This window comes from Pelecanus crispus, chromosome 2, assembly GCF_030463565.1.
Source record: "Pelecanus crispus isolate bPelCri1 chromosome 2, bPelCri1.pri, whole genome shotgun sequence".
NCBI classification, from domain to species: Eukaryota; Metazoa; Chordata; class Aves; order Pelecaniformes; family Pelecanidae; genus Pelecanus; species Pelecanus crispus.
The window spans coordinates 27,298,785-27,322,367 of record NC_134644.1 but is presented as its reverse complement, the minus strand read 5'-3'; the positions used below and the strand labels follow the sequence as shown (position 1 = coordinate 27,322,367).

Here is a 23,583-nt window from a genome sequence, read left to right as displayed (position 1 = left end):
TTCTTTTATTTGGGGGCTTACTGAAAAATAACATGACAAACTATAGATACGCTGCAAAAAATTACTCCTGGCTATGATTCATACAATTGCTCAGCTCCTTCCTTGACCCTACATTCCAATCAGTGCTTATACTCCTACCTTTTGGCAAGCAATCAAATTACAGCAGCCTAAATAGTTCAGGAGAAATTAACCATGTGTTCAGCTCACCAAAGCTCCAGTAAAGATATTTAAATTTCTTACTTCATCCATGAGAAGAAAATTGAAACTGATTTTACACTAATCGTCTCTGACATGTTCCTATTTCTTCCAAGAGCGCTTGTTCAGGATCTGACTTCAGGGCAAATACACTGATGCAAAAATCCACACTTTCAAAATTAACTGCACTTTTCTTTTTTTGAACCACCTTTTTAATGAGGGTAAAAGTGATTCAGCTTGAACATATACATTGACACGCTGCTAAACAAGTTTTAAATGGTCAATAAAGAAAGGAGTTAAATTTTGTTTTAAATGTTATTTCCTTTAAAATACAGATGAACAAGGGAGGTGAATACTACACAGTCAATATCTGAAATGTAAATTCTATCATTCTCCTAAAACTGTATACAGGCTTTCACTGAACTCACATGATGATGCTCAGTCCACTTCTGAAGAGGAAATTAAGCTACAGAGAAGAGCAATTATAATGATTCCAGAAGGCAATTTTCTGTCACTAAGTACTGGTGTCACTCAGTATGTCCCAATTCTCCCATGTCTGAATTAAAAGTACAATGGCAAGTATAAACCCAAAACTGAGAATTTACCATGTTTTAGACATTACTGGATTGTAGCTTATGTGAATTACTTTACCTATTAGCTCAATGCTAGCATTTTTCCTTTTAAAAGGTCTGAGAGCACTGCAAAAAGTTTATTATGTAATTTAAAAAAAAAAAAAAATCACCCAAAACTTTACATACTGAAAACCAAAGGCAAACCTGAAACCTTCAGTGAGTCAGTGATGCTCTGACAAATTGATTTCTAGAACAAATACGGAACCAAGCAATTTTGCTTTGCTCAGGATCACTCAGGGTATCTACAGCAGGTGCAGGAAATAGTAAGATTATCTTAGTATGAATCCAAAACTTCAGCCAAAAACCCATTATTCCTGTTCCCTGGCATTATTGCTTCGGAAAAGGGAAGACTGGCAGAGGGACAAAAGGGAAGTGATATGAAAGGAACAGTACTAATTTCTATTGTACATGACATTTTGCATTGTTGAGAAAATAAAGCCTCATAAAGATATTATATTAGTGTACGGTATTTATTACTTTCTATTAATGTGAAGTCAATAGTTTTGATATGACTAAATTAACTCTGAAATAAACAGACATTTTTAAATACATATAAAGATGAGAGGCTTTAACATGAGCATATTTAGTTGATCTGCACTCTTAATCCACATGCAAGATACATTGATCAAATATTGTTCACTTCCTTTCATTTTACACTGGTCCATGATAAAGCGCAATTTCTGAGGGTGAACGCAGGGAGGAAAGAAATCATATTTTCAAGTAGCCCTTTTATTAAAAAAGAGCATCAACTATATATTAAGCCAATGTGTTTCTCTCTGATTTTGATTTTACTTACAGTATACAGTTTTGCAAAATATACAGCTCACCAATGATACACAAACAGTGGCCCTTTACTAAGGGCAAGTAACAAAAAACCAACCAAACAAAAAAAACCCAAAGAAACACAACAGAAAAGAATTCTACAGATTAGAAAATTCATATTTTAGAACATTATGCCACTTCAGAGTGTCTCCAATGCTGGTAAGAAAGGTCATGCACAATGTTTTTTTAAGAGAATGTTGTCATTAGTCCATGAGAGATTTGTCTGCATGCTTCACATGAACAGAAAAAGGTACAAGTCACGAGGAAAGTAGCTTTCTCCAGTTATCTTTTAGGCCTGTCTATGTCATCAATAGCAGCTAGCAGCTTCTGTCTTGCCTTTTTGTTGATGTGGGATCCCAGACAAACATTCACCAGATTGGTCAACTGCTTAGTGGAATATTCCTGGCAAATAAAAGCAGATCATGTTATGGCAGAATAAAACACCAGACAAAGATAGAAAATTAAAAAACACAGACATACACATTGTGGACTTTTTAACCGATAGAAGCAGTCAGTACACAAGGGAGATTTAAAGTGGTAGTTAAGTCAGGTCTGGATAGTTTTCACCGTTGAGGCAGAAGACAAAACAGTATTTTGCTACATGGCAGATTATAATGGAAAATGCTTATGACTTTAGTAGTGTTGGACTGAGTTCACAGAAAGTAAATCTGTGAATATATTACGTATCTAAATCAATTTTTAATGTATTTTCCATTCTTTGGGAGTTTGGTGGGAAATATATATGCAAATGGGATAAGGTTTTAACACAAAAACATTTTTATAAACACACTGTAACAAAAGTTGATCTTTCTTATTTTGACTTCTCATTTCCAATAAGCTTCTAAATACTTCTGTCTACAGGGTCTCCAAACAATGTTAATTTCAGTACATGATAAAGGAGGAAAAAATGGCAAAAATGTTACAACAAGAATTCTTAACATCTGTCAAAACACCACATTTGCCAGTACTACCTTTATACTTAACCCTATCCAAAATGTAGCTTCCACCAGCAGGTTTAAACGAATTTTTCCATGTAGATCACCAAGCAACAGATCACAATCTCTCTTGTGGCTCGAGATATAACAATGAAAACGACAGTAAAGACGTATTTATTTCATCCATTTATAGTGGGATTTAAAGGAATCCCAAAATACAGATTTCAAAATGCTCCATTTTAAAATACTTTTCACTTTAACAATGGGCAGCTCCCAATGCATGTGACTATTACTTAGACAGTCCTGTTAAAATTGTTAGGTTATGCTACCACAAAAGCACGCTAAATGCTTTCAAAACACAAATGAAGACTTATCTCAGACAGCAATGTTGATCCTGATTCAGGATTATAAAATGAAGGAAGAAAAAGCAATGACTCTTACCCTTTGTGCCTAACAACTCAGTTTAAACAATCTACTCCTAAAGGCAAAGCAAAACGTCATGATGTGATTTCAAACTGTAGTTCTTGATGATCAAATTGTGCACTTTGGCATATTCTGAACAGCACACAAATATTTTCAACTTCACTTCGCTCTAGTTCTCTACGTTTTTTGGTACAGTAGGTATATGTGACATCCTTCCCAGTCATCAGATGTTGAATCAGTACAAACACATACTAACTTCATATGATAACAAATATAATGAACCTATACATGCACGCACACACACACACTTATACTTATACTGCTTCCCATACAGATTTTATTATAATAAATGAATATATCCATATATATGCATATAATAATTTTTCACACATAGAAGCATTGATCATTTAGAGTTGTTAGCATGATTCTATCATCATGGTGAATTTTCCCAATAGACAGTAAAAGAATGAAAATTTAACTCTTACCCTGTGTTCTTTTATCCAGCGTTCCATGTCATTTTCTGTTAGGTAGTATGCTTTAATGTAGGTCTCCACAAACTCTTTATCTGGAATAGGCCTAATGTCTGTTAACTTTTCCAGTTTCATTAAGAATTGTTGAAAGTCCAGTTGCATCAAGGCACGTCCTTCATTGCTGCACTTCTTTACATTGGCATAACTGAGAAGAGAAACACAGTGGAAAGTAAAAATTAGAAGGAAATAAAAATAAATGGTAGTTCTCAGAGTTGGTTAACTTCATCCTTCGAACCCTGAGGAAGAACACAATTATAGTTTTAAGTTAAAAGCAGACAAGAACTCCTCTTGGGATGTCTGATGCAGATTTTATTTGCATTAGTATATGTTTTAGCCCCACTCAGAACAGAAACCCATTGTACCCAGCGTTACTTAAAACACAACCCCTCCTCCCAAAAGCCACTAAAAATCCTATATTGAACAACTTACTAGAAGTGGGTTAAAGGAAATGAAATCAATGTTGATCAGCACACTAAACAGTGGCTTTAGTCAAGTGATCATGACCACTGAAGTCTGAAAGGTAACGCGGCAGCTTTAGGAATGGTCACCAGGAGCTTGCTGAACCAACAGAGGCAGCATCAGGGAAAGGCACAAAGCTGTTTGTTCAAAAACACCCACAATAACCGGAGGATAAAGGATGGTAGCACTGACTAATCTCTGTGAGAGGTTAAAGTTTTAATGAGAGTAGAATGACAGAAAACTGGTGATAGGTTTGAGCTCAAAGAAGAAAAGACAGTAGATGAGCTTATGGCAGGGTAATACCAGGAAGGATTTACAGTGCAGTGATAGACAACAAATGAGGAAAACTATCTTTGCAGTTTTTCAAATGGATAAGAAATTGCATTTGTCAAGATCAAAGGAAATGACATCGCAATGCCCTTAACAGTGCCAATTTCAGCTGTGTACAGGGAATAAAAAAAGCTTTGGTCTGGGGCACAGTGACTTGATAAGACTTAATCCAGCCCACCCACAGGCTGCTGCCACAAGTGACAATCCTGTCCCACTGTTTCCACTCTTCCTTTGTACCAAATTTAAAGCAACCTCAGTCTTCCATTGGTTCATGAAGTTGATCCTAATTATTATACAGTCCCTAAATCATTAGGTCTGATGCAAAGGAAGCAGAAACATGCAGCTGCAAACTGGATACTCAGCAAGATCAGGTTAAGAATAAGAAGAAATTGCACCCTTACAGTTAGTATGCAGAAAGAATTTGCAGAATGCAGAAATAACAGAGGCAAAAAGAGAATTGGACCAAAGCACAAGCCCTCTGGAGCTCTGAAGAAGACTGGATGATGACTCTCAATAGGACATACTGAAGCACTTCAAGAAGCCAGATGGGAAACAGGAGAGAACATAGAACTAGGACATAGGGCAGGGCAAAATTTAAAGAAGGATTATGGCTGACTGTACTGGACAGGATTCTTCACTCATTGAAGAGCCTGATGAGAGCAATTTCAGTTGACTGGCTGAACAGAGGAGAAACGCCTCCTTCATGGCTTTTAATTCCATACCTTCATGGAATTCAGAGATGAAAGAAGTTATGAAGGTATTCAGTCAGCTGTTCAGAATACCTTCCTTCCCTTTCCCCACTGGCAAAAGAAACTACAAAATATGCAAGGAAAAAGAGAACTGGGCAAAAAAGAGAAATTACAGGCAGGTATTTGGGAGGAGATAATAATGAGTGCTCTTTACACTCTAAGAAAGGGCACAGGACAAATCATATCAGCAAGGTATTCCCAGTCCACTTTGACCAGTCAGTCAAATGCTTAGGTGAAAGTAAAGGTGAAAGTTTCATGGTAAGTCACAAGTGTGAACCAAAACTGCAGCATGGAACAAGACATATAAGTGATGATCTTCACAGCTAAGAATTAAGTGGTTTGTGAACACAGAAGTCACAAAAGATGAGTAAGATTGTGTAGTAAAGGAAAGAAACAAGCCCGAAACAGGCACAAGGGCTGAGGCAGAGGACTTTGGTAGCGACTGTTGGTGTTATCTACTTGAAAGGGATGGGGGGAGAAGACAACAGATGCTTTTGTTCCACTTCTTTTCATTTAAGGCATGATAAGTGGAAGATAGAATTTCAAAAAGGAGAGAGAGTTGTAAAGGTCACATGTCATATGAAGGAACCGAGAAGCCAGAGGGAGGTCATGGCTGTATTTAGTCTCCCTGAAGATGAAATTGATCTCTTAAGAGACTGCAAAAGGATGACATGAAAAGAAACAGGCATGAGTTTAAAAATGATGGCTTGATGGAAGCAGTGGAAGCTGATGATCCTTAATAGACAGCTAACACTTGGAAAAGAAAGATGTTGTTGAGGTCCTAAATTAGAGCAGACAGCAGGAGAGTGGGATGGAAAGCAGTAAAATAGGTAGTAGGGAGTGCATAGGGTAAAGATAACCAGGAAAGAAATATAGAAACATATGTAGAAAGAGTGGAAGACAGCACATATTCTATGATGCAGAAGAAGGTGTGATGAGAACCCAGACATATGGAGCAAGGGGACAAGAACACAAAAATAAATGCAATGGGTGAAAAGACTACAATACTCAGGCTACATTATTGAAAAGACTGGGACACTCATTAAGAGGGAGGGATGAGCAAGGTGTAGCAGTTCCTGACTAAGGTGCTTGAGCCTCTATTTACCAAACCAACTAAGACACCTCTCTGTTCCTGATGAATTTGGAAAAATCCTGCTCCATGGCCACTATAAGATAACTGCTAGGGTTGACAGCTCTATCCTTCTTCCTGGCAAAGACAAGTGGCATCACCATAGAGATGCTGACCATTATACTTTGTTCTGTCAGGAAATGATAATTTTCAGGTAGAAGTTTCTTTGAAAGAGAACTATGTTGTTTCAAATGCTTCAATAAAACACTCAGACAATTGTCATTCTTCAGTAGCATCTAGGTACAAGACCATCCCCTTTAGGTTTAATGCTGTACCATATTCTGTGAAACAACTGCTAAGGACTATGTTAAGCCTTAATATTATTAGGCTCCCCAAAAGCACAAGGGCTTACCAGTGCACTATGAAATTAGAACTTTTAATTCCATTAAACAGACATTATCATTATAGACGTATTTACCCAAAAGCAAGACCTTCATAAACTACTTACCCTTCCGCGAGAGTTCTATTGGCCAAGCGTATGCAGTGCTCCCAAAGGATGTTGGAGACTGGCAGTGGAATACGGACTCTCTTAGACACCTCGTTCAACCTTCTGTTAAATTCTTCAAATTCCTGATGAAACATGAAAGATCATTATTCCTTTAGCATAAAAGGGATTGTACTCTACACATCCCTAGCAACAACAACAAAGAATTAGAAATGCACATGAAAGAATACTGAAAAATAAGAGCAAAGCAGAGAAGCTTAAAAGGCACAGACTGTAGAGACAAGCTTAATGTGTAAAGTAGAAAGCATACCACTTTCTAGTATATAGTTCACAACATTACCTCAGTAATTTTTTCTAAAAAAGGAAATACTGCTCTGTTCCCCAGAGGTGTAGTTCTCTGTGAAACTGACACCTCTGAAAATTAACTAAGCAGCTAATCCTTCAAATGCCGTTTTCATTGCCTCACTCCCTAAACTCATCTTTAACTTTTTTTAAAGTCAATATACAGCCACTGCAGAAAATCCAGTGACAATCTCATTATCGCTCTAAATACCCACCCACCAGCTTTCAAAGAGAAGCTCAGAAATATTGTGACCACATTTCATTCTTCAAGCTTTCACATTAGAAAGTTCCCTGGTGCTTTAAAAGGAGCTGAGAGCACCCACTCTGGGAGTCCAAATCTAACAGTTTAGGAGCATACTGCAACACTAGGTAACAATTCAGGTTGAGGGAAGGCACCTGTTTCCACCTGAAACACCAACAGCCTGGATGGATTTGAGCTGTTACTCCGAGTGACAAACTAGTCATAACTGAACGTACTTACTGCTACAATGATTTTATGACTTACATAAAGTGAAATAGAAGTCTGCTGCCAGTGACTAACACCTCTATCATTTAAAAAAAAAAAACCTATCAAATTACTTAAATATAAAGCAGACTGATAATGAACCGTACTGTGTAACCAGCAAAAGCAGCCTATTAAGACCATACTTGTCCAACAAAGTGTTTTCATTCCAAGACTGACAATCTAGGTGTTTTTTTTCCTCTTTCCTTTCCTTCTTTTTTTTTCCCTTCCCCTCCCCCCCATCAAAAATTAGGAAGTGAAGAAAAACAGAAGGGAATCTCAGTAACCAATTTAACCTCGTATCTGCGCAAATAATTGGTGTTTAACACAAATTTTCTGAAAGAGGAATTTGGCAAGAGGAAGCAGGGTACCACAATGTTATGCCACAATGGCATGCAACTCAGTCTTCTGAAGATGCCTAATACTCCATATTAATGAATTTCTTGAACAATCCTCTTTCCCCAATTTATCTGCTTCCACACATACTATGACTGAGTATAGAAGTTCACATATGTGAGCGCATGGCTAAAAGCAGTTGGTTATTACATTAAACATTGTGCTTACATCTGACACTCCTGAGTCTCAGACTACACAGCAAATCACTAATTGCTTAGCAGTAATCTAAAAGCTCCTGTAGCAACTGTTAGTAGCTATATAACGTAGAGGCCAGAAATGGTTTTAAATGGTATTCGCCCTGATTGTCCTGAAGCAAATTCATCAGCAGCTGCACACTAAGAAAAGGAAAAAGTTCTACTGGCGAGACCAAATTTTGTAAGTACAAACTGATTTCAAAAACCATGGCAGCATAAAGAAGGGTAATCACAAAGATTCAATCAAACTCAGTGCAATGATATATCCTCTATCAGATTCTCCCTTCATGTTGATTTTTTTTAAAGCAGAGAACAGCTACAAAGTACAAAAGTTTAATCAAAACTGTTATTCAACACAGACGCATAACTTTTTCTGTGATGCATAATTCACATATCTTTAAAATAAAAATTTCAGTTTCTCTGTAAGAATTAGTATAATTCTACCACTGCCAGAACTTCCTTCTAAAGACCTTTAGAAACATCATTTAGGCGTATATAAAAGGATGAGAGAGGGATTCTCCCAAGAACTGGTTCTGTATGCCATAAGACAGAGCAACTGTACAACCACTTCTACTGAATGCAATTGAGAAGTTGGGTAAATAACTTCCCTTTTACCTTCCTTTTTGAATGCTAACTTCTAAATATAGCAACTTCCATTAGACAGTGGTTTTTTAACAAAGGCTATTTGCTATTCTGTGTGGTTTTAGTGGTTGTCTTTGAGAAATACTGTAGGGGCTATAGGTCAAACCAGCACCAATAATGATCATGCACTATCTCAGGCTGCTGGATTTTCCTCAGTGTTTCCCAATGTTCCTCCATTTACTACACATTTCTCTACCATTGAAGACTTAGACATGAAACTAGTTAAACTTTTGTGGCCACTCTCACCTACCACATAGTCAAAAAATCATCACTGAAAACAATCTGCTAGCAGCAAGAATAATGAAAATTCTGGACAGACCTCCTCATAACAACTTACCATTTGTCAAGATGCTGTATTGCTCTAACCATGTTACTTTAACAGCTTTAGTTAAGTATTACAGTAATTTAATGTTTACATTTAGCACACCATTTCCCAGAAAGTATTCACCTTTAAAAGAGCATCTACATATATATTGTGTTGTGACATGATTTCCTTCACATCCCATTTTACATTAGCCATGAGAAGCAGCATTTGTTCATAGTCAATGGCTTTAGCAGCAACAATCCAATAAACTGGTTTACGTAGTTCACTGGCAGTTGACACTGTCTGAAACAGAATATAAGTAAAATTCAATTCAGTAAATTTCTTCCTAATAAGAGCAATATATAACTATGACATAACAAGTACTTCCACCATATTGTACAAGTTTCAAATCTTTTGTTTAAAAATCAGCTGTGAATTATGCAATTCTGACCTGAGAGTAGAACTGCTGAAGAAAAGGCTTCTTGGCAGCTGGCATCACAGCATCAAGATGAGGCTGAAGAAACTCAAATTGCTCAGCCAGAAATACCCTTTGAAAGCAAAGAAAATTTACTGTGAACTAAATGCAACATTTGGCATGTCTCTGTACAACTTTTACTCTACAGTTGACATATTTGGCAATAATGGTACGTAACCTTGGAAAATTTAGTCCTGAGAAAAACCATATCACTTTCATACCAGCATATTAACAAGTATTCTCAATTCTGACAATTTTAAAATATGACTGCAAACAAGAAAATGCTTGAATAAAGAGACTAAGGCCTGAGTATCAACAATTCATATTTCTATTTTACTCAGGATATACTGCAAAAGTCTGATCCAAAGTCTAGTAAAGTCAGTGGACGTAATTTCCATATGCAAATCAAATCAGATCAAATTCTTTCTCAGGGGTAGGATTTGTTAATAACAACATAATAAGAAATACATTTCTAACTAAACATAAATGAATGCAAAAGAAAATAATGTTCCTTTGAAAATACATTTTTAAAATTAATTTAAAAATGATCTTCTAGTCTTTAAATATCATGGTGTGGGGGAGAAAAAACAATTCCCATCTGACTCTTACTATTATTCTGACCAAATAAAAACTACTTTGGAAGTTTTGTGTTCCTTGCTCATTATAATCTCTTCTTCACACTACCACCCATTGCAAAGAACACTGCAATCCAAGCCAAACCAATATGAACTAAGCAGTTTTGAGTCTCAGCCATCACCATTTGAGTACTTACTATAACGTTTAAATGAACCATAGAGATTAAATACTCCCATTAGTCTCTTTAAAATTAAACTTTTTTCCTGTTAGATTTGGCCTTGTATTGTCACAGATTACTGGACCAGCTGCAGTAAAATTTCATTGCTTGTGCTTGCAGGTGGTTAGACCAGATGGTTAGACCCCACTACCTTTAATTAAGAAACTACCTCTATCACTCATATTTAAAATCACATTGAGAAGCAGGAATTTTTGACCTCTCAAGAAGGCTTTGGCTTGTAATCACAATCTCTTAAACAATCCATAGCTTCCAGTGACCACAAAACGCAGTGTACCGTAAATAACCTACAATGATTCCGTGGCCACCACTCTCTCTGCCAAACCATACAGTGAATTGCCAGATGTCAAAACTACGAGATGACTGAGATGTGGGCTTGGCACCTTCTCCTTCCTCTCTTCAGCAGCTGTGAGAGTTCCTGTGGGATCAGCAGAGACCTCCTAAAACAAAGAATTAAAGAACTGAAAAACCACTAAAAGAGCAAGAATGGCTCCAGCTGAGCAGTTTCAGATGACATATAAGATGAAGGAATGTTTCTAATTCTAAGGTGCAATATAAATCAAGTCTGAATCAAAAGACGACCACAGAGTTTTCTATTTGAACAGTGTGGTGTTCAAACAGGTGAAAAAAAAAAAATCACATCATGTAGATCAATATCTCTCTCGGAGAAAAAAAACAAAGGCAGAGAACAAACTTCTTGCTACACCTTAGGGCCCATACAGGCTTTAGCCCAGCTGCCTACTGGGAGACTGACTTCTCACCCATGGAGATAGTATCTTCAATCTGCCAGCAACCAAATAAGCAGACAAATCAAAGTAATATTACTTATGCATGGGCTTTACTGCTTATGTGAGCTGCAGCTAACTTAAGTAAAATACAAATGATGTTTTTAAACAAGTTATCATTCCATGAAAACACCTATCTTGAAGACATCTTGATTGCAGAAAGCAAGGAAATATTCACAGCACAGGAAAAGAATCTGTAATAAGAAACAGGTTACACCAGTGCCCTGTTGCAAAATGAGGGGGGGGCACCCAGAAAAAAACCCTGAAAAAACAGAAAAAAAACACCAGAAAAAGAGACAACAAAAGAAAAAAGGAAAAAAAGAAAGGAAGGGAAAAGGAAAAAAAGAAAGGAAGGGAAAAGGAAAAAAAGAAAGGAAGGGAAAAGGAAAAAAAGAAAGGAAGGGAAAAGGAAAAAAAGGAAGGAAGGGAAAAGGAAAAAAAGGAAGGAAGGGAAAAGGAAAAAAGAGGGAGAACTCCCACCTCTACATTCAAGGAACGTAAGTACAAGTTACAACTAAAAGAGGAATCACAGAAGCAACACATTTCCAGAGCTATCATATTAATCTAAGTAGGTATATAAATGGATATCCTCTGAAGCTCAGCTATTTGCCAAAACCATTATCAGGACATGAAAACATAAAACGTAGTTCTGGCTTTAGATTAATTACTCATACCTTGCTTACTGCTTACACACAAGCTATAAAGATATGAGAAATGCTACAAAGCAAAGGTGATAGAGAACCCAGGATAGGTAAAGAAGGTAGGCATGATATGGCACTGATTTCTCAAGTAAGAGCCTTCCATGACCCTGGGATAGAAACTCTGTGGCTAGACAGGTGCTACAACAAATCAGCCTGTTTGTATGGAATGAAAATAATTTTGAGCAATAATACAGTGACAAAGTAGTGGTAAAAACAATTTCTTCAAAAGCAAGATCAGGTGCACAACATGTCTGCTGTAAAGCAAAGCATGAACACACAACCAATATGACAACAATAATGCTTAAACATGGCATTTATGGTTGATCTCAAAAAACAAATCACCATAATTTTCAGATTGCTGTAAAACTGGACAACGATGAAGCCAAAAACATGATAATAAATAAAGAAGCTTTGCAGTTTTGTTTTGGTTTGGGATTTTTCCCTCCCAATTGGAGACAGAAATAAATTGAGAGGAAATTGCAGTGAACTAAAGCATCAGGAGCAGGAGGAAGAAAAATAGACTCAAGCTGACCACAACAGTCACCAGGAGTTTCTTCTAGGCTTCACAGCAGGGAACAACTGTGAGGAGTGACACGAAATAGAATAATTGGTATGTACGTGTTTTTCAGACAGTTTTGCCTAAGAAGAAAAGGAGAGCAGTGAGCACTAGAAACACTGATGGAACTAAGTGGTGGTCTAACTCATTCTAAATATCAGGATTGAGACAAGAAGGCTATGCATTGTAGATCTTGAAAAGCCAAGAGAAAAGGTGCTGTACAGATGACCAGGTGAAAAAGGGAAAAACAACAGGGAAGCTATTCTCATAGCAAAATATCTGACAGACCCATTGTGGTTGTATTGCAACAATTAAAGGCAGGATAGGTGAAAATCAATTATGTCAAAGTGTACAAGGACTTGGTGATAATTTAAGTGACACAGAATGAACAGAAAGATCAAAACTTTGTTGCTACAGACAAAGCAGCACCAGAATCTGTTTACTGCCTGGATGAAAGCCAAGCCAAAAGTGACATTAAGAATATAAGACATCTGGGAAGATAATAATGTCCAAGCTGTTAAAAATGGTTTGAGGTGTGGAAGGACAAAATGATCACAAGTTCCACTTTAACCATCTTGGATTTTAGTTGACAGTTGCCTCCTGTCATGTGACAGCCCAAGGCAACAGGGTGCTGGATTTGCTAACTCAGAAAGGCTCTTTCAGTTCTGTGTCTCCCAAAGATGTCAAATACAAACATAAATATGGGCTACAGCAGATGGAACAAAGTGCAGACTGTGAAAGTGGAGTTCTCACTATCAAGGGTGACGAAAGTATCTTCAGACTTCTAAAAACCATTTTGTAATAGGTTACAGAACAGAAAATGGATAAAGCAGGGAGCCTTGAAGGATCCCCACAGAAATTCGGACATTAAAATCAAAGACTGCTGACTGAGCAATACCATCAACATATCATTTGTAGTGCTATAAAAGATATCACAGAAATCGATCAATGAGCAGAAGATAAAACTTCTAAAAGAAGCTTATGGTAAATGCTATCAGATATAGTTGCACAGAGCATGGGAACAATTACAAAGGCTAGCCACATCACTATGTTATTTGAAAAATTAATTTTCTTTGCTCAGATCTGTGTTCACATTCAGCCAGATAAATTTGCAACTAAATTGGCCGTACATTTCACAATACCGTGAAGTTTGCATTCTGCTGAGCCTATCAGAATGGATAAGCAAGCCAAAAGGCCTGGATATTTACTAGAACTCATGTAATGTCTTTCAGGCAGCTCTGAAGATACCTGCCTAGCACATCCGCAAGTATAGCGCACACAGGCAATCACATCTAATCATCTAGGTGTAATAGTCAGTTGTTTAAAAATATTAGCTGAGCCAAAGACACCACTGATTAATTATCAAAATCCATTCTTTATCTGCCTTCTCTTTTTCTTTTTCACTTGATGTCATTCTCAAAAAAAAAAAAAAAAAAACCCAACAAACCAACAAAAAAGAGACGCTTTGAAATGTTTACACGTGGTAAAAAACCCAAACTCACAGCCCACCAACCAATTCTCTATTCTTAGGAGAGGCAGTGCGCCACAGAGCCAGGGGAAGAGTATCAGTAGTAAAGATTTAAGCATCTTTGTTTCTTTCAATGACTAATTACAAATTATGTAAAACACCAAATATTATAGAGACTTGATTTTGTATTTATCATACCTCAAAGCTGCCTGTCTCTTCAGTATTGAGATACATTTTAAACAACTTCTTTTCTACCTGTCTGCTTCCCATGAAGGTAAATACCTTGCGAAAATTTTAAATGCGAAAAATCGCGTTGCACCTGAAGACACAAAATGTACATGAGACAACTAGCTAAATCAAAGACATGCTTGGGTTAAAGCAGGGAGTCAAAAGTCTGGTTCAAATATACTGGCCAAACACAGTATGAGTGTTTCATTCTCCTGACTTGTTCTAAAAAGCAGGCATTGCAAAAGCATTTTGATAGCAAAAAGGAAGCCCAAGGAAACAGCCGGTGTGTCAATCCCCAAGAAAAGCACGATATCATTTTGAAAGTGTTTCAGTGATGCATGTTTTTTTATCCAGCCTTCATTAACAGAAATGATCAAATGACTGAAAGCATCAATAAAGGGGCAAAACATTCAGGCTGGAACAGGAAAAAAGGCTACAGACTATTTAAAGAAATCAGATGTTTTGCAATGGACTGGACTTGCTAAAGTTAACCTTTCCAGTAATTTAAGAAAATCTGCAGTACAAGTCAGAGATTCCCTTTGAGCACACATGGAGAACAGGTAAAGTCCTGTAAAACTAAAAGTGGCCAAAACAATGCCAGTCTCAAGAGGAGGAGATGGAGGAGACGGAGGAGAAGAATAGAAGCCAGGAAATTAAACAGCAGCCAGCCCAACTTTAATTTCAAGAAATGTCAAGTTACACTGAGAATATATTGTAGCATCCAGCATCAAATGTGCAGACACCAATACCAAAGCAGAACAAACTTGCTTAGCTTTTCTCTGCATCAGAGTAGGAGGTCTTGCTGACAGAGTGGAATCGTGATATACCTAAGACATATTACAGCCTACATAACATCCTTGTAAGCAAACTGGGCAAAATACAGATTTGATAAAATAATTTCAAGGTGCACCTGGAACTGATGCAAACTACAAGATATTCTTCTCCTTCCTTGCCAAACAGGAAAAAAACCCGCAGTGATTAAAAAAAAAGATTTCGTCAAAGGGACCAAACTTACCTGAACAGTAACCAAAGCAACTGTAGCAGGTGCAGCGGTACAGATTAACCAGCATTCTGTGCAGACACCTTACGGTGGGTCTTATCTATTCAGTTTTCTCTAGTCTTAGTCTAACTCCCTCATACTGTCACAGGAAAAGAACTGAGTTTTCTAATGCTACACATGATTGGCATACACAACTAGCAATTATTTATAAAAGCTGCTTTGCTATGAAGGCCTGAAAATATCAGGATACAGAAGTGTTAAAGCAGGATTATGACTGCTTCACCTCTTTACGGGTTGCTAATAACAGTAGAATGAGCTATAGTGCATGCTTTGGGAAATACCTTTATGTGATATCTATCTTTGAATTAAATTTCTTCTGGAATGCATTTTTACAACACAAAGACATGTATTAGCAAATAAAAGGTATCAAGTAAGTATGAGCGTGATATTGGTTGATTAATTGTTGGGTATTTTACTTTAGCATTTCATTGTTCACTCCCAAGAAGAAATTCTTTAATGAAGAGGAAGAAAAAAATAAATAAGTCTATCTGTGTAAGGAACAAGCCTCTCCTTCAATCTCTTCTTCCAAAAAATGTCTTCTGTAAAAAGAGAACATTTTAATTTCAATAGTTTGGCTGAACCCAGGGGCAAATGCCTGTTAAGTCTTCCATCTTAGTAGGAAGAAGAAACTATAAACTAATTACCTAAATCAGAAGTATAAACTACCTAAGCTAATTATCTAAGTCAAAAGTTTGACATGCAATTGGCAAGAGAGACATTTTTAAGGGGCCTGATCTCATCCTGAGCTCAGAAACATGTATTTATTTCAGTTATCCAAAAGAAATTATGACCAAAATAACTGATTATCTGCCATTTATGGTGGAGATAGTTGACGGTTAATTATAATCATCCACTTTCACTAACTTTAAACAAAAAACAGTAAACCCCACAACTTGTCCCGAGCACACGAAGTTCTGCAGACCACACTAATAACCAATAATCTTTCAAAACTGACCTTCTCCTGACCTAATACTTTTTGTGTAAGACTTCAGCTTTAGAATTGGTTTGATTTAATATACATACACAATAGGAACGATTTTCGTTTTGATTCTGCTATGAGCAAGTGGCAATACCTCTAAATGCTACTGAAGAAATCCTGATCTTGAAGGAATAAGTGGTGTTTGAAAGGCATGGAAAAAACATCAGACTATCTGAAAAGGTTCTGGCAGTCGAACAGTCTACAGCAGCTCTGACATACCGACACTGGTACCAAGAACTTGATGTGCGCTGACGGAGAAGGAAAAGCATTCTGACCCCAGATGTTTACCTAAGACAGGATAGCTCTATCATCTCTGTTTATGAAACTGTCATCAATAGTTTCTGTAATATCATGAGCATAGAGTGCAAGAAAATAAACACGGATCAAAGAAAGCATAACCCCTTATTGTATTCAAAGGCTGTCTGAAAATAGCTCAACTAACTCCAAGTAGTTGCTTAATATACAATATTTTTTTATTACAAGAAATGTACTCAGAGCAACAAGTCAAGTTTTTCCCCTGCCCCTTAAACTTACACATCCCTAATACTCCTTGAAACTTGATGCTGAAAATGACAGGTAAAGCCAACTGTAAAAGCACATTGCATACAAGGGTAACAGTGCTTTTTGAATATGATGTAAATGTGTTAAGGTTTAAAAATGGTACTTTTCAATACTCCTACTACGTTTTAAGTTGAAAGATTAGTATTTTCTTGCTGAGAGGCATAAAGCTTAGAAAGCAGGTAATCTTGACTCAGCCCTTAGGAAACTAAATCAAATGTAAACAATGTAAGCTACTACAATGATCACCACTCAACACACTTTAAGAGAGCAGATCATTAAAAACTAAACAACAAACCATCTTGAGAAACCATGCTATTAATTTTCTATTTATTTACAATCCTCTGCAGGCAAATGATGCCTTTATAGCATTATGCCACGCAAGGGATGCCCAAGCTTGCCACCACTTACAATGCACGCACTTCACGCTGGCCCCACGGCTGAATTGCTCGGCATTGCCCTGCAGTAGGCATGAGGTTTCCGATTTCAAGAGCGTGGATGCTCCATGCTTTTCGTCACAAAACAAGCATATCCCAAACCTCAGTTGGGTCAGTCCCGCTGTCTTCAGTAACAGATGCCAATAAAATTTGCATAGAAACTTCAGGGATCTTTGCATTTCATTTATTTCTTAGTGTTCAAAGTTAAATGGCAGACTTTTTGCATTAAACATTGCCAAAAGTTAGCAAGTTTATTTACTATCTTGTCTAACCTAGCGCAACAAGGTCTCTATCAGGAATCACTGTGTGATCATAGACAACTCAGAAAATGAGTCATTAACTATGCTTTAAAAAATAAATATCAAACGAGGCTTTGCGGAAAAGCATGCCCAGTGCCACACCCTTGGGAACCTGAAAAACATGTAAACCAATCTGGTCCGGTCGCACACATTTTTACTGCAGCATTTTTCTTAACCAAAGAAGATTTTCAGGAGGAGCTGCTGCTGCTTCCCAGGTGCTCAGCTACAACTCTGCGGACACCTGCACTCCTCTGGGACTAGGAATCAGCCCAAGTTTCGGGTGCCCAGCAAGAAGAGTCTGCAATGACTAAAGTGGGATGGCTCAGTGACTGCCCAAGGAGAGACAAAGCAATTGCCAAAACCCAGAAAATTTATTCAAAGAAATAAGCTAGAAAACTTCAATAAATCATTCCAGTCTACTTGGGTAACACAGTCAAATACACAAACAAAAGTTGTATGAAAAGCTCTAAATGAGTAATGTGAGGAAGCAAAACAGCTGCAGAAGTCCTAGCATATTTTCAAAGTGCCTGTAATGTCAGAACTTTCTTTTGTATACAGAGTTCTCTTCCCTTGACAAGCAATTCACAAAACACCTTAAACATTGTCATTATGTATGTTGTACAAATCTTTTCAAAGAGAGGAAGAAAAGACCCCACATATTGTCTTGTCTTTTTTTTTTTTGTCCTTCAGGGTTTTTTTTCTTTGACGGAGCAGGAGACCAAGTGTCCTGGTTTCAGCTGGGATAGAGTTAATTTTCTTCCTAGTAGCTGGCATAGTGCTGTGTTTTGGATTTAGTAGGAGAAGAATGTTGCTAACACACTGATGTTTTAGTTCTTGCTAAGTACTGCTTACACTAATCAAGGACTTTTCAGCTTCCCATGCTCTGCCAGGTACACAAGAAGCTGGGAGGGAGCATAGCCAGGACAGCTGACCCAAACTGGCCAAAGGGATATTCCATACCATATGACATCGTGCTCAGTATACAAACTGGGGGGGTGTGTGTGAACAAGCGGCTATGTGGTGCTTAGTTGCCAACTGGGGTTAAACCATGACACAAAGCAAGGACTGTAAAAGTTGCAGAAATTATCTTTGGCCAAACAAAACCGCACCAAGAATCACAGCTCACAGCTACCATTTCAGTGAGGAGCTTAGCTATGTCTTTTAGAAGCAGCATCCTGTGCTAGGCACTGCCATGTCAAGTAACAAGTTCCACAGCCTAGATTCTCCAGAGCTTGCCATTGGTACGCCAAACCAGGATGTAACAGGGTACATGTCCACACTAAGTAATACAGGACTGTGCTGTGACATTTTAAGTAAAACTGAATTCTTTGTTTCCAGAACTGGGAGTAGCATAACTGAACCATACAATTCCACAGCATCGAAGGGTCAAAGCCAAAACAGGGAGAGGGGGAAAGCCAGTCAGGCATAAAGAAAAAAATTGTTCCTCTCATTATTCCTTATCTTATTTGCACAGCTGAAAAAAAAAAAAAAAATCTACATTTTCCATCTCTTCACCATCAATCTCTAACCTACTGTCTCTGCCAAAAGACATATACTTTATGGGGAAAGAACCCAAAAGCTGAAGTAAAGACAGAATCTAAAATACATTAACAAATACTTCTTTAGATCAGCGATTCCTTCGATCTACTCTTCTATACATTGCATTGCAATGCTTATATACTTCACCACAGTGATTTATTTGCTACTGCTGTAAGGCACAGTAACTCTAACTAACTTCACTCTAAATCTCAGTTTTACTTGAGCAAGCCAGTTTGCAATGAAATATTTATGAGTATTCCATGGTTATTTGCCCCCAAAAATCTCACTTGTGGAAGCAGCAGTATCACTCAAGGCAGCTATTTGCATACACAGGATATTCACAAACAACATCTAGGTAATGGCAGTACCATGACTAAGTTACATTTTGTGAAGATAAGGAAACTGCTTAGAGGCAGATAAAGCAAGGAATCAGAAGTAGAAATTTCCCTTCCAAATCACCAATTATCACAGATCACAGCAGTCTGATTGATGCCTTGTACCTCCCTGGGGGCTTACTGGTCTCAGTGGACTAATATGAACATTATTACTGTTGCAAAAACACATTCCTGTTAGAAATGACAAACACAAGGACTGAATGTCTGTAGGTGTCTTTACACACCCCACTCAGAGGAACTGTCAGTGAGGAGGCGTAGGAAGCTGAGAAACAGGCCCTTGTTTCGATGTGTTTGGCCTAATCAAAACTGCACCTTAGCATTATAAGCAAGGCTGAAACAACAGCACTTCTTCCTCCCCTTTCCACTCTTTCTGTGGTTTCCTTTGAATACATCCTGCTGGTATGAATGAAACACAGCTTGTAGAGTACTATTTCTGGAGGATCCAAATTATTACCTCTGAAGCTGCTGCACAGCAGAAATCTGTACAGAAGCTACTTTGTAGTAGCTGTGGAAATGCCTCAATATGAAGTTCAGATACACATAGGAAGTTCAGTACAACCTAGCCAAACAAATTTTTCAAAGTCATATTGTTCTTTTACCTCTCAGAAATGAAACTGTGCTTGTATTCAAAGTGCTTGTATTTTTCATACTTTTGAGTTAGCCTGCAAGTATTTCCTTAAGGCAATGACAAGTAGCTTAGACACAGAAAACTGCTTACTAAATTACTGCAAGCTTCCAGCATGCTTCCACATAACTCACTATAAGAAAGCAAGTAAAGACGGTTTAGCTAATCGGTAGGTCCCTTTTATTTATTTTTTATCTAAACCTATTTCATTTATATATCAAAAGAAATTTCAGGCCATGCTTAAGACAGTATTAATATCTGAAGTGCAGAGATGACCAAAAGCCATAGCTGGACAAAACCTCATTATTGGTATATTTATAACAGTTTCAAATAGGAAGCATATTTAAAGCAGTAGCACCTAAAGAACATGCTTGCTCAGTCTTGTAAAGAGTTAAGTGTCATCATAAAGTCCCTTCATCACTGTCATTTTGATTACATCATACAAAACATCCAAATTAAAAACCCATCCAAATTGCAAACATGTTTTTGTATCATAAATATGAGGAGGAGGGGCACTTTACTTCCAACTGAAGTGGTGAGGTTTGGTGGTTATTGTTTGGGTTTTTTTTGTTTACTATAATGTTTATTATTATACCAGTGTAGGAGCAACATAGGGACATTGAATAATATGCACCACAGCTGAGGTGTCACATTATTGCCCTGTCGTGAAGTTAACACGACTGAACACATGTTTATATCTCAGCTATTTCCTGTTCACAGTCTAAAACATTAATCTAAACTCCAGGTGGACTTGCTGCAGTTTATAAAGTACAGTTGGCTTTGCTATAAAGTATTAGACTGCAAAACAGAGAAGGTATTCAGCTATAGTTGAGTACTGCTTAGTAGGGACAAGGATGCCCCAGCAGAAGCAGGGGGTACGGGGATGCAGGGAAGAGGAGAGGAAGCGCTTTAAATTGCTGCAGCCTTTTTGCTCAGCGGCTGTGAGTCAGAAAACCAACTCTCTGTCTCTCAGTGGTCTAACTGAAAACCGGGATAGTATTTCCCTCTCAAGTATGGTGAGTATACTATAAGTACAGCATATATTAAAAGGGCACACACTTCTTGTATTGTAATAATAGGGAAGTATAAACTTAGCAGCTGCACAAGGTCCTATTGGGAATGTCTCCAATTGACCTTCACGCTCTTCATACAGAAGACACTACAAAGATGCGAGAAAGAATGTTAGAGCAGCTTGGCTTTACTTTGCCCCTTCCACTTTGCTTTTTCCTTCACAAAGAAGCTTAAAATTCAGCTGAATAATAAAAGTAGTAACCTAAAAGATATCTGATGTAAATTAGAGAGCACTAATTCAGTCCCAAACAGGAACTACAGAAAGCCTACAAAAAGCTGGAGGAGGTGGCCTCTAAACCCTCCAACTATTCCTCTTTTGCTTGACAATAAATATAGAATAAATAGGCCTTCATCCACTTGGTACCTCAAAGAAGGAATGGACAAAGTCCAAGAAGAAAGCCAGGAATGATCCAGTCTAAATTACTAAAAAGTCTTGACACAGATCATGGACCTCAACCTTCACAGGCACTGACAGATTAGAGGAACTATTCTGATCTACATGCAATTCTGGCAGAGCCTTAGTCACAGATCCAGGACTATCAGATTCAAACTATCTTTATGAATATAAAATATTGAAAGATGCTGCCATCAGGAACGGAAATGCAACAGAAATGATAGTCCTTAATAAAGTTACCATGAATAGAAGATAGTGCAAAAACCCAAAATTCCCAGCAGGCCATGAGACTGAAACCCACAACACAAACACGAATATTTTCAGAAAGCAATTTACAATAATCTAAGATAAGAGAGATTTTTGAGAGCAGTCCAGAACAGTCCATACAAACATGAGAAATACCCATTTTATGACACAGTAAAGATTAATCTTGACTTTCATAAACTCTTAAAAATAAGCAAACAATAAAAATACCCAGGAGACTTTTTCTTCTTCATGAATCAAAAAGTGAAAAATTTCCATTTATAGTCTAAGACCAGCATAAGTTCCTAAGATATTAATAAACATCACGGAAAGCCTTTAAGTTAGTAGTAGTTAGCTAAGATTTCTTCCTCCTTTCAAATCTTACCTGAAACACAGCTATTAATTTCAATTGACACTAACATTATCTGTAGTAACAGCATTGTTAAATGACTGAGGAAGAAAAAGAAGTCCTGTTATTTTTCCAATTTACTCCTAGAAATGTTTTTTTAAAAATCATTTTGACTGATAGAAAAAATTCAAGACTGTAAAGCACTATCAGGAACTGTGACTACAGAGTAAGTTTAAAAAATTAATTTCATAACTTGCCATTTTTTCATAATCTTTAACTGATTAATTTGCAAGATCTTCCTAGAATTAATTTTTCTTTCTGAATACACTGCCTTTGAGATGAATATCAATATGCCAAGCTTTTTTCTGTTTTATAGAGGCCTGGGGTTATTAGTTATCTTATGCTCCCTCTACTGACTCTATAAGAAATGGCCCCTAAACCCTTCAAGAAGCTTCTCTGAAAGAACAGTTTCAGATTTGATATAATACTTCAAGGAATTAAAAAGGCATAAAGTACAATTCTGTGGAGTGCCAAATCCTTGTGAAAGTCGGATTAGAGCATCTGTCTGCTACTTCTTTCTAAGGCAGAAGCCTTAGAAAATAAATCTTTCCTGCAGCATCCATAGTATTACTATGTTTCAAGTGTTTTATATTTAGGTGGGAAAAAAAGAACTACAAATTTCCATTTTTGCATAGTTCTTAGCAATATTTCTTTATAAACTCTGCTGCTCAGTTGAATCCACAAAATCTACCCGAAATCTCCTGTTTATCCTTCGTAAACCGGTGTGAAGGACAGTAATCTACTACCAGTGTGACACAAACACCATATTTACTTTTCACATTTTGAAAATAACTCATGAAGTGGCCAATGGAATAATCTACTGGAATGGAATAATCTAATCTGTTTCATATAATCTATAAAACACGTCAGGGAAGTTCCCCACTGTTCAGAAATGACTTAACGAAGGACTCAGTATATTATTTCTATTGTCTTGTAAGGTGAGTGATCTTCAGGACAGCTCACTTTTGGTATTCTTTTACTGAAGCAAAATGAGTCATCTATTGTGTCGTTTTGGGTTTTTTTAAAATAAAAAGTCTCATTTAATAAGGACAATGCTGGAATGTCTCTCTATTACATGAACTATAATACATTATAAGATTTAAATACAAAATTTTGTTGTTGCATCTAACAAAAGCTATTAAATGAGTATTGTTGTATATTAGAAACAAGTGATTTCATACCATAATATCTACATCATGATACGCCATGAAACTAAGCCTTCGTCATTACAGACACTTAATATGAAGAGAGATAAAAAACAGAAAGCCACAATGAAATACAATTCCTAAATTTCCTACACAGACCTCTATTCCACTGAGCATTAACAAAATCCAGGTACTTACCAGATCAATCAGACTCTCCTGGATTCTGTTCAGCGTGGTGCGTAATCTGCTGCTACTGAGGCCCAGTACTGTTGATTCAAACTGAAGAAATACATTTAAGTTGGGAAAGGAAAACCCACTGGTTTAAGCTTTACAGTGATAGAGCAAACCTTCAGTTTGTGAACACTAGCTACAATTT

General features: G+C 37.2%; 1 protein-coding gene across 4 annotated transcripts in view; it reads right to left on the bottom strand.

The window, feature by feature from the left end:
* Nucleotides 1-944: 944 nt before the first annotated feature.
* Nucleotides 945-23,583, bottom strand: part of VPS50 (VPS50 subunit of EARP/GARPII complex) — a 96,642-nt gene continuing 74,003 nt past the window's right edge. For 3 of the 4 annotated variants that reach the window (XM_075728185.1, XM_075728184.1, XM_075728186.1), the window contains 7 exons: nt 23,406-23,486; nt 10,607-10,755; nt 9,481-9,577; nt 9,174-9,332; nt 6,653-6,774; nt 3,493-3,682; nt 945-2,051 (listed from right to left, as the gene is read on the bottom strand). In XM_075728185.1, coding sequence (XP_075584300.1) covers nt 1,932-2,051; nt 3,493-3,682; nt 6,653-6,774; nt 9,174-9,332; nt 9,481-9,577; nt 10,607-10,755; nt 23,406-23,486 — 918 coding nt within the window. In that variant the 3' untranslated portion in view covers nt 945-1,931. Of the gene's footprint in view, nt 2,052-3,492; nt 3,683-6,652; nt 6,775-9,173; nt 9,333-9,480; nt 9,578-10,606; nt 10,756-23,405; nt 23,487-23,583 lie in introns of those variants that run through there. The other variant, XM_075728187.1, reaches the window with a different exon arrangement.